A 17786-nucleotide genomic window follows, 5' to 3' on the forward strand; every position below is an offset into this window, starting at 1 on the left:
TACCAATCCTTGGTTTCGGGGGTTGGATGTAGGACGAGACTTCATTCGCGTGATGTCTCGGATTATGTCCAACCACTACGAGTTAGACGCACACTTACTGCGTATTGGGCTCACTAGTAGTAATCATTGCGTTTGAGGTTTGGGGTATCATGACATTGATCACGTAGTTTAGGTGTTTGCTGAATTCTGTGGCGCCAGATCCCTACTTTTGGACTCCCTCAGGGCCCGAGGAATACAACTCTATGTCCCAGTTCGTGATATTCTGGGTCAGCAGAACATAACATACATGGTGCTGATTTATGGTTCCTTGAAAAGCATCAGAGTGCCCATCTAAAAATGCCAGGGTTTTTAATCATCAATTGGAAAAACCATGCTAGTTTTAGTTCTAGATTTAGTTAAAGCTCGTAGTCGGCAGCGAGGATAAAAAAATTTGTCTTTAGTTTTTAAGATACTCTAGAAGTAAGATTAAATTGGCTCCGTTAAACATTATCTGTATTGTGCCGTGTCAAATAAACGTTTTATTAAAAAAAAAGTCAATGGTGGATGGGAGCCGTTTATTTCATGTACAAAAAGGGCTACAAGCTGGAGTGGCACAGCTACTACGGCATCTCGCTTATATATGCTGCTCCAAAATACTCTCACAGGTCTTGCTCCGTCGTCATTATCAACCAGGGGTTAGTGGGCCAGACTAAGTGGGATTTAGGAAGCCCGTCAATCCGACAGATGAGCAAAATCATTTCAAATGATCTGGAAATACGTCATTTAGTCCAGATATAGGCATTTGTCTCTCGCTGTCTCCTGTGCAGATATTTGTTAATAAATAAGTGCATTATTTTAATAATCATCTTTAATAACTAAATAAACTTACGAGATAAAATTAAACTTTCTTCGGTGAACTTGTGTGTATTATTATAGTTAACAACATTGTAGAACATTCAAATTTTTTAGAAAATCACTATAAAAAGTTATTTTAAAAAATGATTTTAAGGGGCATTCTATAGAGAACTTCACAACAGTTCATTCAAATGACCAGATACAAGTATAGTGTCTTCGAAAAAGTTGTTTCTTACGAAATGTGCTAAAACTTCACTCATCAAAGTGGATTTTTATATGCAAAAATGAGAAAAATAAAACTCATTCCTCACTTTTAGATAGACTAATCACAAAATTCTAACTTCTGCGAAATGGAGAATAATTAATAGAACAACTATACTGAAGACACTATTACTCAAAAATCATTATTTTTTGGAGTTAAGAGTAATTAGTGTAAATTAGCGCATAATTCTAGTAAAAATCGTCAACAACCAAAAGTATAGGTGAGATAAAAATAAACTATTTTCGGCGATATTGTTTGTTTCGTTGCAGCAAACAGTTTTGTAGAACATTCGAAAATTGTAGAAAATCACTATAAAAAGTTAAATAGCAAAAAAAAAAATTAATAGCAATCTATATAAAACTCCACAAAAGATCATTTAAATAAATAGATAGAAGTATGTTGTCTTCCACAAAGTTGTTTCTTTTAAAATTTGCTACAACTTTGCTGAACAAAGTGGATTTTTATATTCCAAAATGAGAAAAGTAAAACTCGTTTCTCACTGTTGAGTGGGTTAATCATGGAATTGCAACTTCTATAATGGAGAATAATTAATGTAACAACTTTGCTGAAGACATTACGGCTCTAAAATCAATTTTTTGGGTCAAAATAATTTCGATCACGTTTTTGCAGCTTTGAAAACAGTTTGCGGCTCTCGAATCAGTACTTCTAATACCCCTGTAAATCAGGTTTTATGTTTTTGAAAAATTATTTGAAACTAAACCGCTGGCAATGAGAAATGAATAAAATTTTTGATACCGACTGATGCAAATATTCTATGAACATGTAGTTCATCTCGTAATGGTAATTTAAAAAAAAATGACTATCAATTATTGAAACACTGCTAAACCATTTTCTTCATCAATGTTCCAATGATCGTTATTATTGATATCAGTGAACCCGTTCCCGGCGAAGAGAAGTCAGTTTTTACCACAAAAAAATGGACTTTTAACTCATATTACTAATCAACCATATGCACAATTGACACAGATTGTATTGCATATTATAGGTCAATCTGTTCTCTAACGATACTGAATAGTTCCAACGTGCAAATTTTCAAGTATAATTGTTAAACTCAAATCAAAGTTTAAATGTCATGTGATGCCATCTGGCATCACTAGCCGGAAATGATTAATATCTCTTAGGCACAAATTTTTGGACTGAGTTTTTGGAAAAAATGTTCCCGTACGCAAACATTTATAAAAATGTTCGATCACGGACTCGAGAACAGTAGTTTACCAACCTATATCGAATATCAAATCCATCTGCCATTACTACTCGTGGAAAGCTGGATCCTCGGTTGTCTACCAGGTTGAGTGAAAAACACATATAATCGAATTAATTTTCTCTTTATTTCAGAAATTGTTAAACTGTTTTTTTTTTATAAGTACAATATAATATAATATTTACTTTCAAAGATAGCTACAATATAATAGAACTTTTTTTTTGTCGTAAATTAATTATAAGAATATTCCTCTTTTTTGTTAATTTTCTTCTCGCTTTGCTATGCATTCTGTTTGCCTCTTATTGCTGCTGCTTTCGTGTTCTGTTCGCCATCAAATATTATTTATTGGTAAATAATGCCGGTTTTTTAGGAGTTTGAAGAGCTGGTAGTATTAGTAGTAGAATTATTAATAGGTTTTTTTTCTCCTTCGCAATTAGGTAGTGTAGATAAAGAAAAATTTTTCCAATGTTTCCGTCGTCGTTGCCATGATAGGATAGGCTATCCTTCAACTACAAATACTGTCGAAAACCGACGCCTACTGTTTTTTTTTTTTTTGTTCGCCTCGTTCTACACTCTACAATGTGTTGCACTATTATTAGAGAATAATGAATAGCGAAAGTCAAAACGGCTTAGTTGTTGTGTTTTTTTTCTTCTTTATTTTTATTACCGTAGAACATGTCTGAAAGTGTGTGTTACTTTTCACTCCATCATCGTACTATTTTGTTTGTGATGGAAAAATTCTTAAACAATAGTTAACAAGTGGTTAGAACAAAATTCAAGTGGATTCACCGAATCGACAGAAGTTTGGTTTGTTTATATTTACAGTACAGTCAGTTGCCGGGTGAGGCCAGAACGGTATTGATTGACTTGGGGTTTTTTTATTAGTCGGATTTAATAAATTTGCGTTTTTAAGCATTTGGTTTTTTGTTGGTGTTTTTTCACTTTTTTGTTAGTGATAAATTTCGAATTAGATTTTGAATACTGTCAGTTAAGGTGTTCGGTTTGTATTTCCGCAAAGTGGATGCTCTACGTTTGTTTATCTTCTTTTTTAGTGATCGAATGTCCATCCTAGCTGGACTTAGGTACTTCAGTTTTTATTTTTTCCTGCATGACACCTTCTCGATTCGGCACTTGCTATGTACAGAGTGAAATATTCCGTTTTGGTATGGTGTTTGGCTGTGTAGTTTTGAGTGATGTAGTAAGCAGTATAATCGTCACCCGATTGCAAGTAAAGCGATAATGCGAAAGATTCAATGTTTTGTTTTAAACTTTTAAACAACCTTATTTTTGCTTAGTGCGCGTTTTTCTCGGTTTTTGTTTTTGCAAATGGAGAAAATCTATCTATTCCAAGTTCTAACCCTAGATTTTTTGCTACCATCGCACTCGATAAAGTATGCAGAGCTAAGTTTATTGCACTTTTTGTAGTCGGATCATTGACCAAAACTTAAACGTTAAATCAAAACTAAACTTTCGATAAACTGTCACTCAGCATTGTGATGAAATCAATGAAACAAAAAATCAGACTTTTCAAATTTCTCTCCTGTTGTATTAACGCTGTTATTAGAACTGAGAAACATGCACGTTGTTTTGGTGTTTGTTAGCTTTATTATGGCCTTAACCTTAACATAAACAGCTGAACCCAAAGATATTTCACATCTTAACTGTTAAAGCTTATATCTACTGTAAGTCTCTATTTTACTGCAGCCAAAGTAGATTGAGGTGTAGAATTTCAATGCGATTTTTTTGCTCTGCAGGATTGTAGATTATTATTCAACCATTTCTGGTTGGTGTGACAAAATATGTGTGCAAATTTTATGTACTCGAGCCCGTATGAAGAGCTCTCTTTCGGTTTTTTTCATTATGCTAAAAGTTCGGAGCCCCTGACAAAGTGACAACTCTACAAACTAGCTAGCTAAACTACTATCTGCAGACTGTGAAATCTTTGCATGTACAGGTTCATGTTTTTTTTCGTAATCATCAGGGTTAGTTGTGTTGTTTTTAGCGGCTTATTGTTGAATTGCTTCTAACCGACTAGAGTTTTCCACTACTCTACTATGTTCTCTACTAGATTTTTGTTTTTTTTTCTCCTATGATAATATCTAGTTCTAAGTTAATCATAGAAAAAGTTTTTTGGACGTTTATTTCGGATTAATTGTTTCTTTTCCCGAGCTGTGCTAACCTCTGCTAGTGCTTACTTCGCGTTAGTGTGAGTTTTGGTTCTATGATTGTAAATTTGAAAGAATGAAATTTAATAAACAAAACCCGTTACGTTGGGTGCTGTCAGGAATGATACACGAATATAAACCAAACTGTGTATTAGGGAACGCGAGTGACCAGCTGACTCGCCATCTGCAATATCAAAATTGGTCAGACGAGTAATTCGCCACTCGCCTCCTCTTCTGGCCTATGTATGGAGGGGAGTGTTCAAAATGAAATATGGTCATACATGAGGACAACATGCAGCGAATAATATTCAAAACATTGTTTGGAAAACTAACTCATATTTCTGAGGTTCTAGAAGTACCTTATTGAAGAATTTGCATCGTTTTGTGAAAATTGCTGGGCTTCCGTACAACGAATGATGAGCACTTCCATTTTAGATGCAACAGAAGCGAAAGTTGTTATTTTCAAGCCTAAACTTGAAACGGGACGGAATCTAAGCATTTATTATTTTATCATTGTTGAACGTACATGGTTACCAAATTTTTAATATTTTTGATGCCATAAAATTCATCAGAGTCATGACAATTTCAACATTTCTATATGCTAGCGCAGCCTGCTGCTGGCAGTGCTGTCATCACGAGCGCAAAATTGTCACACACAGTTGACGCTACACTTTAGAGGCAAGTTTTAGTCCATTTCGGCCGAATTTTCGCAGAAATTAGTTAGGATCGCGCTGTTTATTAGTGTAGAAAGAAAAGTATACTTAGTTTGAATGTTTACACGACTCTTACGTGCCGACATTGGTGAGTCTAGTCGCTACCGGCACGAAAATATGAACAACAGTGAGGGAGAAAAAATAGTGATGTGAAAAATTGCAAGATAAAAACATTTTAAAGATTTCACGGAAAAACCAAATGTGCAAACTAATAAAATTAGATTATCTAGTTGGTTCAGCAGATTCAAAATAAATAATTACAGGTTAGTTGAAACATTAATGATGTTTTATGAAGCATTCCCGAAATGTGGTAGTATACAGGAAGAAGCCATCGGTTCTTCCCATGCTCGGGTCTGTTCCGATTCACGTTAACCACATCCAGTCGAACAATAGACTGAGGAGAACTTCTAGGGTTTTAGAAGGATTGCCCCTGTACTAGGAATAGTAGCAAGCCTTCGCAACTTTCGAACTAGAATTGAGTTGTTTTTTTTTTTAGTTTCCAGCCACCACATCAAAGCTACATATGTTATTCTGGGTTTTACAATAGCCGAGTAAGTATTAGCCTTGTTAATGACTGCCTTTCGTGTGTATTTCAGAACAGCTCACAATCCAGATTTACTTTAAGATATTTAACTCCCATGAAAAATATCAACAGAACTCTGTTTCAAATTAGAAATTTCAGGATTAGTGTTATGATCATCTTTTTGTAAATCGTACAAGTGTCTTGAAGGGATTTGTAATTAGTTCATCTCTTCTACACCTCGAGAAAGTAAAGTTTAAAAATAATTGCATTCGTTCTGAGATAACGTCATCGAGTTTACCCCGGACTATAAGAACCACGTCATCCGGAAATCCGATTACTTCAAACCCTAGTGAATGTAAGTTTTCAACAGATCGTTCACAACTAAGGACTATAGTAGTGAAGAAATAACTCCCTCTTGAGGACAGCATTTAACAGCCATTACTTTAGGCGACGAGTTTCCAAGATGCGCAAATATTTTCCGTTTAGTTTCAACAATCCATTCAATTGAACAGTTTCCGAACCTGTGTGCTTCCATGGACCATGGTGTGTATGGACATAAAACTTATGTACATTGTCAAAAGCTCATTCTTTTTCTTCCTAACTTTCGAAATATTTTCCACTTTTTGTTACAACTGCGTGGAAAAGTTTGTTTGCTTTGTATATTTTGAAGTTTAGCCATTTTAATATTGAATTTGACAATTTCATTGTATTTCCCGGAAAATTTTACGCAAGAAATACTTACCACCCCGAGGTAATATGAGCCATTACCATTTTCACGATAATACTTTTAAATCTTGAAATCTGTGATAGTTGAGAATTATAGACCTAGTAAATGGGGAATATACTATTTGGCCCTGTACAAAAGTTCAGCCTAAAATAGACACATTAGTCCTGGACAGCGAGTAGGACAGTCCTTAGAGCCTTCGTCATATATTAATTCACCGTAATTCCCCCTGGTACAGAGGTACAATAAAATAGTGAATTTAGCAACAAACTGTCCTTTTTAGGACAAAAGAATTTAAGATTCAAAACTTTCTCATTTTGCGCTATAGTTAAAAATAAAATGTTATTCTAATCTGCGGGCACTGAAACTTGTTTACGCTGCATAGTGTTTGTTCCATTCCTGTTCAGATGTCGTATTTACACATTGCACAAAATTTTGAACATATTTAATACAACTAATGTAAAAACAACCTTTTGTAGAACCACAAATCAAACTTGCGGTCGTGGCTCTGCACAGAACCCCTGTGATTTTTATTTTCAATTCGATATATCTCAGTAATGATGAGAGATAGAAAAAAATATCTATGAATGGATTCTAGGAAATTATCTAACCTCTCATTAAAAATATTAAAAAAAAAAAATGAATTTGAGATCCTGCAAACATAAAATCGAGTTTGGTGCTTATTACGGGAGTCACTTCACGGTGCAATATTTTTCACTCTCACGCTCACTTCACTTTGTGAAACCTTTTCCCTAATCCACCTAAAGTGAGGTGACCAAAATAAGCTATGTAAGTGAGGTGAAAACGAGAATAGGACAAGTGAAATGACTTTCTCAGCTTAAAAAGTCCCAGAAGGTCGATTTTTTTCGAACATTTTTGTTTTCGAGATAACACCAAATCTCGACGTTTTATGCATTTCTAGGTATATAAGACATTTGACATAAAAAAAAAATTGGTAGCGACAATTGCATGAACCATTTATTAGGTAAAGTGAAATCACTTAAGGGGTTATATACCTTTTTAGATTTCGAAAAATTGAAATTTTTTTTATTGCATTATCTTGAACTACAACATCTTGAGAACAGTTTTACAAATTTTCATAAAGATGTAAGCAAAAGGGAGAAAGTTAGAGCGATTTGCAACACGCCTCGCTACGGCCACATAAGCTAAACTTGAAACTTTAAACGCGATTATCTCGGAATAGTGTTTTTCGAAAAATGACTTTTCCGTGATCCTGATTGCGGGAAAACTACTGAACCGATTTTCTTCATCTTTTTTTTTCTAAATTTTCGTTATTAAATTCGCCGCTCCTTGCACGATCGTTTTTTGAAACATACAGTTACATTTGGCCACAAAAAATGTTCAATGCAATTTTTAGCGCTCAAAACGTGCTCTTTTGGGAAAAATGTTCCAGTTTTCACTGAAAACAAAATATGTACTCATTATAGCGATCGTTCAAGGACACGACACACTTCTAAACTAATGAAATAATATGAGTTTTTTTTGAATTTAGTTGACCCACTGAGTCTCTATCAGTATCACCGCAAGCCTCTGGGAAAAAAAAGCGTTTCGGAGAAACGAGCATTACTCCAGTAATAATTAGTATATCTCAAAATCAAACGTATTTTTTTGTTGTTGACAAATTGTGCTTTCAGAAAAATATCACTTTGATGCAATAAAAATGGTGCTATGCACTGAAAACTAAATTCAAACTTCCCTCATTTTTCTCGACCAAAAAGGTATATAACCCCTTAAGCACTTCCCTAAGTCCGATTGAGCCAATGATTTTTTTTCGCGAACACGAAAATTTTTGGCACTACCACTAAACGAAATTCGAAGGTATTTTTACATTGGCCCCAGCTTACAATTTTTTTTTTTCAAAAAAAATCTTTTCTGGATAACACCAGATCTTAACTTTTTATGCATTTCTACGATATTTGCAACCAAAAACAAATTGGATCTCGACAATTTCATAAACTAGTACCTGTGCATTATCAAAAGCTAAAATGAGCTAAAATTTTGCATTGGGACTCGAGAAGCCGAACTTTCGAGTGCTACCACTGAACGAAATTAGAAAAATCGATTTTCAGAAAATTATTCTGTTTCTGGTTCATCTTGTTAATAAACGATAAATTCAATATTTATTATCAATAGACCACGAATCAATCGAGTTTTCAACCTTTCATTTCAACGTTCAAAATGACCGTGAAATAATTTTACTAGAAACGCCTCTTTTTCCGTTTGCTCTTCGGTGATATGACATTGATAATGGTGCTTATTACGGGAGTCACTTCACGGTGAAAGCAGAGTAAAGTGGATAAAGCCCTATTACTGGACTCACCTAAGTGACATCTGTCGTGAAATCTGGGTTATTATGCGTGTCGTATCACTGAGGTGAAAACGGAATAAGAGACGCTTCGCGTGAAATTATTTCAAGACCATGTTGAACAGTGAAATGATTCCACGAACATGAGATAAGTGTTGCAAATTGATTGGTTTGTGATCTACTGATAAATATTGGATTTATTTTTCAGTAACAATACGAATCAAAATTCGATTCGTGCCTCAAAGCGGTCAAAGTTTCAACTTTTAACCGTTAGAAAAAGATTAATATTTTTTATTCCAAATTCCTTAGAAATGCAAAAAACGTCAAGATCTGGTCTGCCGTGAGATAACAAAGTAACGGAAATGCCATTTTTTCGAATATGAGGTGTTTATGCCAATTTGTTCGTTATTCGAAGACCCATCTTTTGGTATCCTACTTTTAGTTGTTACTTATTCGCACGTTGCATAAAATCAAGAAAACACAGTGACGTAAGCACCATTTTAATACAAAAGTGACAAGTAACCCGTTCGTTTTTGGGGGCCGTATTGAAAAACTGATCAAATGGATGTTCGTTACAATGCACAATGGTCAAGAAACTAAATTTAGGGGGGAATTCGGGTCTAGAGCTCTATAGCTATATTTTAGAGTAATACTTTTATTTACAATGTTATTACATGTGATAAAATGCTTATTGAAAAATTATCAAAACTTAGGGTGGCTCAAAATTTCGATGAAATATTTTTTATCTTTGTAGATAAAAGAAAGATTTGTTTTACAATGTTATAGCTCTATTTTTTTAAATAGCTTTGGGGCAAAAGTTTTTCTCTATCTTTAAAAACAACCGATATATTGAAAAACAACATTTTGCGCTCTAACTTTTTTATTTCAATTTTCATCTTAAAACTGTCTTTGAACAACTTTTAGGACTTTCTAAGAAAAACAATTTGCAATGCTGACATCGTGAATACCTCAATTCTACTCAAAGTTTTAAGTGATTTTCATCGGAAAATATGCGTTTTTTATTTGTGTCTAAAGGCGACACTGGGCACTAGAGGGTTGAAATGTATCCTGTTTGAAAAAAAATCATCTTATTTTAAGTTGGTCTGACAAGGCTAAGTACTTGGGACTAATTTACGATAAAAAACTTATTTTCAAAGAGCACATTGAGAGTATACAAGCCAAGTGCATCAAATATACGAGATGTTTATATCCTCTCACTAACAGGAATTCTAAACTTTGTTTGAAGAACAATCTTTTGATTTACAAACAAATTTTTAGACCAGCAATGCTTTATGCTGTACTGATCTGGTCAAGTTGCTGTTCAAGAAGGAAAAAAACGCTCCAAAGGATTCAGAATAAAATTCTGAAAATGATTTTGAAGCGTCCTCCTTGGTTTGGTACACTCGAATTACATAGACTTACTGGTGTTGAACCATTAGAAGCTATGTCAAATAAAATTATTAACAATTTTCGACAAAAATCGTTGCAATCCTCAATTGCTACGATAAGCTCTCTTTATAGCCAATAAGTTAGCATTTAAGTTAGTTGTAAGTTTACTTTCCTCTCTTGACAAGTAGGTTTAAATCCCTACGAATGATAAGTCCTAATTGCTAAAGCAAACAAATCCTAACAATTAAAATTACAAATTACCAACAGTGTAGAGAAGTCACCATTTGTGATTGGACACACATACTCATTATTTACTAATATTTATCATAAATACTTAAGCTACTAACAAATCCCCCTATTAAAAAAAAATAATCTCACAAGACTTGAATAGTTCATTTTAAATATTGAACTGAATATTTTGAGACCAAAAGAGTTCATATTCAATTCTCTTGAACATCTCCGAAGATATTCGGCATAGCATTCGAAACAAAATAGCATTTTTTAAGTTAGTAGAGTTTTACCAAATTTCTCATAGAGTAGAATCTCCAAGGAGTTCTGAGCTGAATCTTTGTCTACATACACCTAGTTTAATATTTTTTCCGCCGTGAGAGTTTCAGGTTGCGCTTTAGTGCGCTAATTGAGATATGACATTCAAAAAAACGATAAAAATTTTCGTTTTTTAAATATCTCAAAAACTACATAGCCACCCTATTTCTGCGGCAAAGTTCAAAGTTTAAAAGATTTATAACTAGAAACTCATAGAGTTTGTTAGTACACTTACAACAACAAAAATCAATATCTCATACACTATGGCTTCTTGAAGAGTTGTGACTTTGAAAGACTTTCATATTATTGGCTAATAAACAATTTTGTAAACCATCCTTCTAAATTGCAAAAATGTAGGAAAAAAATTTAGTACTAGTTTGATTCACGTTTAGTTCAAATATTTTCATACAAAAATATTCCTTGATTCTTCTCATGAACATTGTTGAAAACACTATCTCAAGAAACCAACACGATCCGGAGTTATTCATTTTGTTCCGCTAGATTGCATTCCTGAACCACTGTGCACTGGGTTTATACGGTAATAGTGAGATCTAAAGCAACCTATGCTGTCTTTTGTAATCAATCCACTATAGACCGCACCAGAAAGTATGGGCACACTGAAAAAATGGCGCATCATCACAACTGATACTGGTCCTTATTACGGGGATCACTTCACGGTGAAATCAGAGTGAAGTGAACAAAACCCTATTACGGGACTCACGTAATTGAGAAAAACGTCGCAAAGTGACATCTGCCGCGGAATCTGGGTTATTATGAGTGTCATATCAGTGAAGTGAGAACGGAAAAAGCGACGATTCGCGTGAATTATTTCACGACCATTTTGAACGGTTAAATGATTCCACGAAGATGCCATAAGTCTTGAATTTGATTGATTTGTGATCTAATGGTAAATATTGGATTTATTCTTCAGTAACGAAACGAATCAGAATTTGATCCGTGCCTTAAAGCGGTCAAATTTTCATTTTTTTGCCCGATGAAAAAAATGCATACTAGTTTAGGAAATTTTCGATACCGAAAAAACATTTTTTTTTATGCCGAATGTTTTAGAAATGCAGAACACGTCAAGATCTGTGGTTATCTAAAAAAACGGAAAAAATGACTTTCTGGGACTTAGAGATTTTTGAGCTGGGAAACAATCTCATTCCACCTGTCCTATTCTCAATTTCACTTCACTGTCAATCTCACTCCACGGAGGTGATTTTTGTCACCTCACTCGAGGTGGAATCGGGAATAGGTCTAAAAAAGGGGAGTGAGCGTGAGAGTGAAATATATTTCACCGTGAAGTGACTCCCGTAATAAGCACCACTATGAATACTGACATATACAATAAAGAATGCCTGCAAAAGAGATTGCTGCCCATGATACGTCAACATACAGGCTCAGTAGTGTTTTGGCTTGATTTGACATGCTGTAACTATGCACCCACTCAGAAGTGTTTTTTTTTTTTCCTGTATGGACTTTCTCACTGCGACCAGAATCGTAGATATATTGTGAGATATGCCCGGTTGTCTGCTGTATCCCGCACTTCTGTTAATAGCAATACCGCTATTGGGAAGTGGCATACTTATTATTATTGTTCATCAGTGCTTGTGTGTAATGTGATACTCTTCCTTACACGCTTACTGTTCTACTATACCGACACTCATTCCTCTTGCCAAATATCTCCAATTATAATTCCCTGGAGAAGTTTCGTCGTGCGTCCTTCTGGCCAGTTTTATTGATAAAAGGGACTTATTTTTTTGTTAAGAGGAAGTCACGCAAAGGTATTGTAGATTCCAGCGTAAAGGAAGGGTAACTGGTGGGGAGCCTGAGAATAAAGCCATGCTCAAAGTCCTTTTTCTTTGACATCGGATGGCCTAGTTCTACTAAGATTCGAACCCATTCGACCATCCGCATGACAAAGCGGACTCTGCGACTACGTTACGCGTTTGAAGACAACGAAGTCATTTTTGTGCCAAAGCACATGAATCCGTCAAATTGCTCGGAAATACGCCCAATTGAGACATTTTGGGCATTAGTGAAGGCAACCCTCAGCAAACGTGTCCGAGCAGCCGATACAGTGGAAAAATTCAAAAAAAAAGATTGGATTAAAGTGGCCATTTCCGTTGAAAGAGCGTCTGTGCAGAACCTTTTGAAGACGGCTAAAGGAAAAGTCCGCCATCTTGGATGCGATGAATTATGAAAAACAGCATAGAGCAGTATTCGTAACCCGCATAATCAATAACCATAAAACGTGCCTAACAACTAGTTCGAGATATAGTCCCGACTGTATGGGGTATCATATGGATTATCATCCGTTTATTGTTATTGATTATGCGGGGAATGAATAAGCAACCTGAAAACGATTTTTCAGAAAGTCGAAATGTTCTACAAAAATGCTATAAATAATATTATCTTTCAATTTAGGGCTGAGCACCTGTACTTTTTTAACATCGATTTTTTGGGACTGCGTAATGGGTATACCACAATAGGGCAAAATATTGGTCGCAGTGGTTCAAACCCCAACAAACAGCACTCAATACTATAGTTACAAAACTAGTGAAATCTTTTGCAGCAAAAGAAATTTCACTGTCGGATCTTCTCGATATAGAAGGAGCCTTTTACAATTCACGTCATGACTCAATGACTGCTGCAATGAAGAAACGTGGTTTCGACTATTGTATTATTAATGGATTAATAAGATGTTATTGAAAAGATAAAAACCAACAAACTTTGGAAGCTCTTACATAAGTGTAAAAGCATTAAAAGCAGGGGTAATATTCCTTCTGCTGCGGCCAATAGTTAAACTAGAATACACATCTAAAGAAGCCAATAATTAACTACAATTACTTTATGAATATGTAATAAAACTTTTGGTAAGCAGATGGAACAAACCCGAAAATGATCTATTGGATTTATTCGTCTATTGTAACACACAGAATTACCTACGCTTCACTGGTCTGGTAACCGAAAACCAAAAAAAAAGGTGCTCAAGATAAGTTGGAAAAACTGCAGCTATTCAAGATAGAAAGAAGAGAAGGAAGAATACAATTTTGAAAGACGATTTCGAATACTTAAACCTGAGTGTGATGTTCGTCGGGTGACACTATCATGTTGAAGAAATAGTCAAGAACAAAATAAAAATAACTAAATTGCTTATGTGTCGTGTGAAAGGTAGCTCGAACTTCGATTTTAATGATTAGAATTTCGCGATCAGCTTCTTCTACTAATACTGATGGATCTCAACACAAGCATCCGGGTTTACACCTTTTACCAACAGATGCGATACTAAAATATCACCACGCTCTGCCGAACTGGTTTAGGTGGCACCAAATATAGCACAAATATCAAGTTTTGCAGGCGGTAGACTGAACCTCTATCCGAAAGATCATCGACCAAGGGAGAATTAATGATAGATCAAAAATGTGTAGGATGAACGGTAAAATTCTACGATTCTTGTAAGTTTTGTTGATGCTGACTCACACCGAATAACAACCAGAAAGTAGTCTAACTTGGTTCAAAGCTAATTATGGATGTGATAAATCTTTTCACGATGCTTCAACCTAAAAAAACTCGTATCATTCCTGTTAGCAACCGCGGCTTAAACTACAAGAAAAAGGCAGCTCTTAAAATAATCAAAATTCAGCAATCATGCGCTTTATTATTCCAGCAGCAATAGATTACATACGAATTTGTGGTCAATCTTCGACCGTACGATAAACTGTATAAACAATAACAAATAACAGAAATCGGTTCTGCCTATCAATTGATCAATCAATCAATAATTACAATTGAACAGAAAATCGAGTGCAGAAAGCGCACCTAAGAATATTTTCTACAACCTAAACGTAAAGAGCACAACCAATTAGGCAGAAGACAACAAGTGTATAGAATAATTATAATGCGTGTAAAAAAACTACATGAAACGCGTCGCTCGCGGCATTTAACCCTACCAAGAATATCCTCTATACAGATGTAGTAGATTACGCACAGACCCGCAAGTGTCCCTACTTCTGTTATCGCTAGAGTAGAGGTATAACATTGTGGAAGAAATTAGATCTGTTTTCTTTTTTCGGGGTCAGTATGGGCGCAAGTGCCACATGGAACCCCGGAACTGCAACAACGATTGATTTTCTTTTGTTTTTTTTTTTTCTTTGCGAAACAAAACACAAAACACGCAGTGAAGTCGGGCAAACTGGCTGGCTGGTGTCATGACTGTTATTATTCCGACGGCCGGAAGGATCAACTGGAAATCTGTTTAACCGTTTTAAGTAAGTGGAATTAAGAGTGGAAAGTGTTGGAAATCTGTGTTTATTTTTGTCTCAGTAAATGGGCTCGTAATACGAGAGAGAAAGAGAGAGTTTAAGTTTTCTTTTTTTGTTTTGTTTGCTAGGTTAGGTATTAAAGCTTTCATCCTTTCCGACCATGTTTCATTTCAACATTTGTTCGTTTTTTTTTTTATCAAGTGCACCATAGTGAAAAAGTTAGTACTAGAAAACGAACGGTTTTCTTCCCTGGCTTTTAGAACTAGAAACTAGAAACGTGCAATCGGCATTCTCACTTCTCTTTTTTCGAGGGATGAAACCGAATGTCTTAATAGTTGATATCCATTTGTTTTTAGGCTAGATGTGTGTTTGTTTCGTTTTTTTCTTCTTTATTTTGTTACAGGAGATTGCTTTCAAAAAGTCTCGGTATAGAAGCTTATCATTATGCAACTGTGTATGTGTAGTAAGTCTGTAGTGTTAAGAGGGAAATCGTGACCAACGTAAGATGATTTAAATTTTTTTTTTGTTCGCGATTGCTTTCTCACTTTTTTGCATTTTCTGCAGCATGCTCTTCACTCTATTCTAGATTATCTCATGCAATGTTTGCTGGTATTGTATGATAGCAAATATTATTTCGAAAAATGGCCATTAGTTTACTGATTTTACAATCACTGTTGCTTTTTTTTAACTAACCGTAACTATTAGGTAATGCGAATGCGAAGATGTTTGGATTAAATGAGTTTTATCTTTACCTTCCTCTATACGAAATTCATTACTTTTAAGTTGGAAAATTTTCTTTAAAAATTATGCGTTTTTTTTGTTTGGGTTGAGGTTTAGTAAAGTAGAAGTTTCCCCAAATATGCGTTCGACCTATCATTTTCATCTATCAAAGTTCTAAAGTTGCAGATGCGCAGTTTAATCGGTTTTTTGTAAGTGTTTAGAGTAAAATAGATTTAGTAAATGTTTTGCTTCATAGAAATATGTATGAACTTTTGCGTATGATTTTGCCCTATAGTTTTAATTCTTTTACAAGTCTTCAAAGTCATAAGATGGACGCACGTCTTCTAGTAAATAAATTAGTGTGATAAGTGTAGGTGTGTATGAATGCTTTCATGATTCTTAGCTTCCGTGAAGCGAATCAACAATCCAAGCTATCAATTTTTTTTTGTTTCTCGTTATCTCGATAAATGTTTAACCTACGAAGTGATAAATAGTCTTTACTGTATAATCTTCTTTTTTACAATAGTTCCATTTGTTTTCAACCTAGAGTTTATATACTTTTACAAGAACAACATAAGTAACAGTCAAATAGTAAAGTAAAAATGAACCGCCATTCCCCTAAAATCCGTTTTCCAGTGACAACTGTTGCCAGTTACACTGTTTGTTTATGTACAAGTCCACTACACAGCACCAATTGTCGGCTGTGGACTGAATTGTGAATAAATTAAAAAGTTAACTGAAATAGAAAATCATTAACGCCTTTTGCACACCTTGCTGATCAATAACAACAAAAAACGCCATAAGTGCTGCGAGGCCTACAGCAACAAACTACGGCAACGGTTGGAAAGCTTTAACTTTTTTTTTGTTTTCATTATTATTATTATTATCAACAGTCGTGATTCGATCGGTGCCCGCATCTTTTTTGTTGTTGTTTTTGTTTTGCTTCCGACCATCATTCCACGATGATGCAATCGCTACTGATGCTCATTTCTACACTTGATGCGACTAAATAAGTATCTCGGTTTGTTTCTATTCTCCTCTGATATTAAACCTTCTATGTTTACAATAATAAAGTATCTTTCTATAAATATTATTTCACCTTCTCAACTATTAATAAAAATATTTTTTTTTCTTGTTTATTTGCAAAATTCTGCCTCAGTAAATTTACTTTGTCTCTCTCTCTGGTTTGTTGCAACTTCTACTCTATCTAAAGGTTTGATTTACATCAGAGCTCTAAGAAGTACGATTTAGTTACGTAAAATGAAAAACAAAAATCTTCAATCACAATTTGCTTATGTTCATTCAGCTAGTTTTTACTTCTCGTTCGTATATGGTAAAGAGTCAGGTATCTGATTATCAATCAACATTCCCTTCGTAACAAATTTCCCGTTTTATGTTTTTTTCCGACTCCAACTCTCCGTTATTCGTAATATTGCACATTTAAACTCTGCTTTGTTGTATTTCTAAATAACTTGATAGGTTATAAATAAAAATTGCACGCAAGTGCATCTTTGCTCGACAACTAAAACTTGCAAGCAAGTTTTCATACGAATACCGTAAACCATGAAATTATTCATTGCATTCAAATGACGATGGGCTAAGCCCAAATTATTTCTACCAAAAAAATCAACCAGATTGGTTTATCAACGTACTATGCAACAAAATTTCAATTTTCACTAAACGGAAAACTACAGCAAAAAATTCACAAAATTAAGCAAGTTTCCACTTTTATCACTTTCAAACGGGGCCTCAGCAACACCAACGCCAGCTTTTTCCACCTCCCCTGCTGATGATTATCAAGATGCATTCGTGCTGCGCCTCGCTCGGGCGGTTGCCTTCCGGCTCAGCGGGGTTCGTTAGTAGGCGCTGGTGCCGGTGCGGCCGCTGCTGCCACGTGATACTGCAAGTTTTGGAGGTACTCCGCCCTGCGTTGGTGGACCTGCCTCTCTTTTTCGGCTCGTTCTCTCTGCAGCCTGTGATGGGGAGACCAGAGAAAATGATTGTTATTTCAGTGTTATATTTTTATCTATTAATCAGACGTCTACTTTGAGATCAAAACTAGAAATGCCTAATATAACAGTAGAGATTGAAAAGTTT

At 35.0% G+C, this 17786-nt stretch overlaps 1 protein-coding gene across 4 annotated transcripts in view; it reads right to left on the reverse strand.

Moving 5' to 3' along the window:
- Positions 1 to 2423: 2423 nt before the first annotated feature.
- Positions 2424 to 17786, reverse strand: part of LOC129722356 (calmodulin-binding transcription activator 1) — a 511905-nt gene continuing 496542 nt past the window's right edge. For all 4 annotated transcript variants that reach the window (XM_055675739.1, XM_055675738.1, XM_055675736.1 and 1 more), the window contains one exon: positions 2424 to 17662. In XM_055675739.1, coding sequence (XP_055531714.1) covers positions 17533 to 17662 — 130 coding nt within the window. In that variant the 3' untranslated portion in view covers positions 2424 to 17532. The remainder of the gene's footprint in view (positions 17663 to 17786) is intronic.

The sequence above is a fragment of the Wyeomyia smithii genome, chromosome 2 (genome assembly GCF_029784165.1).
Source record: "Wyeomyia smithii strain HCP4-BCI-WySm-NY-G18 chromosome 2, ASM2978416v1, whole genome shotgun sequence".
Taxonomy (NCBI): Eukaryota; Metazoa; Arthropoda; class Insecta; order Diptera; family Culicidae; genus Wyeomyia; species Wyeomyia smithii.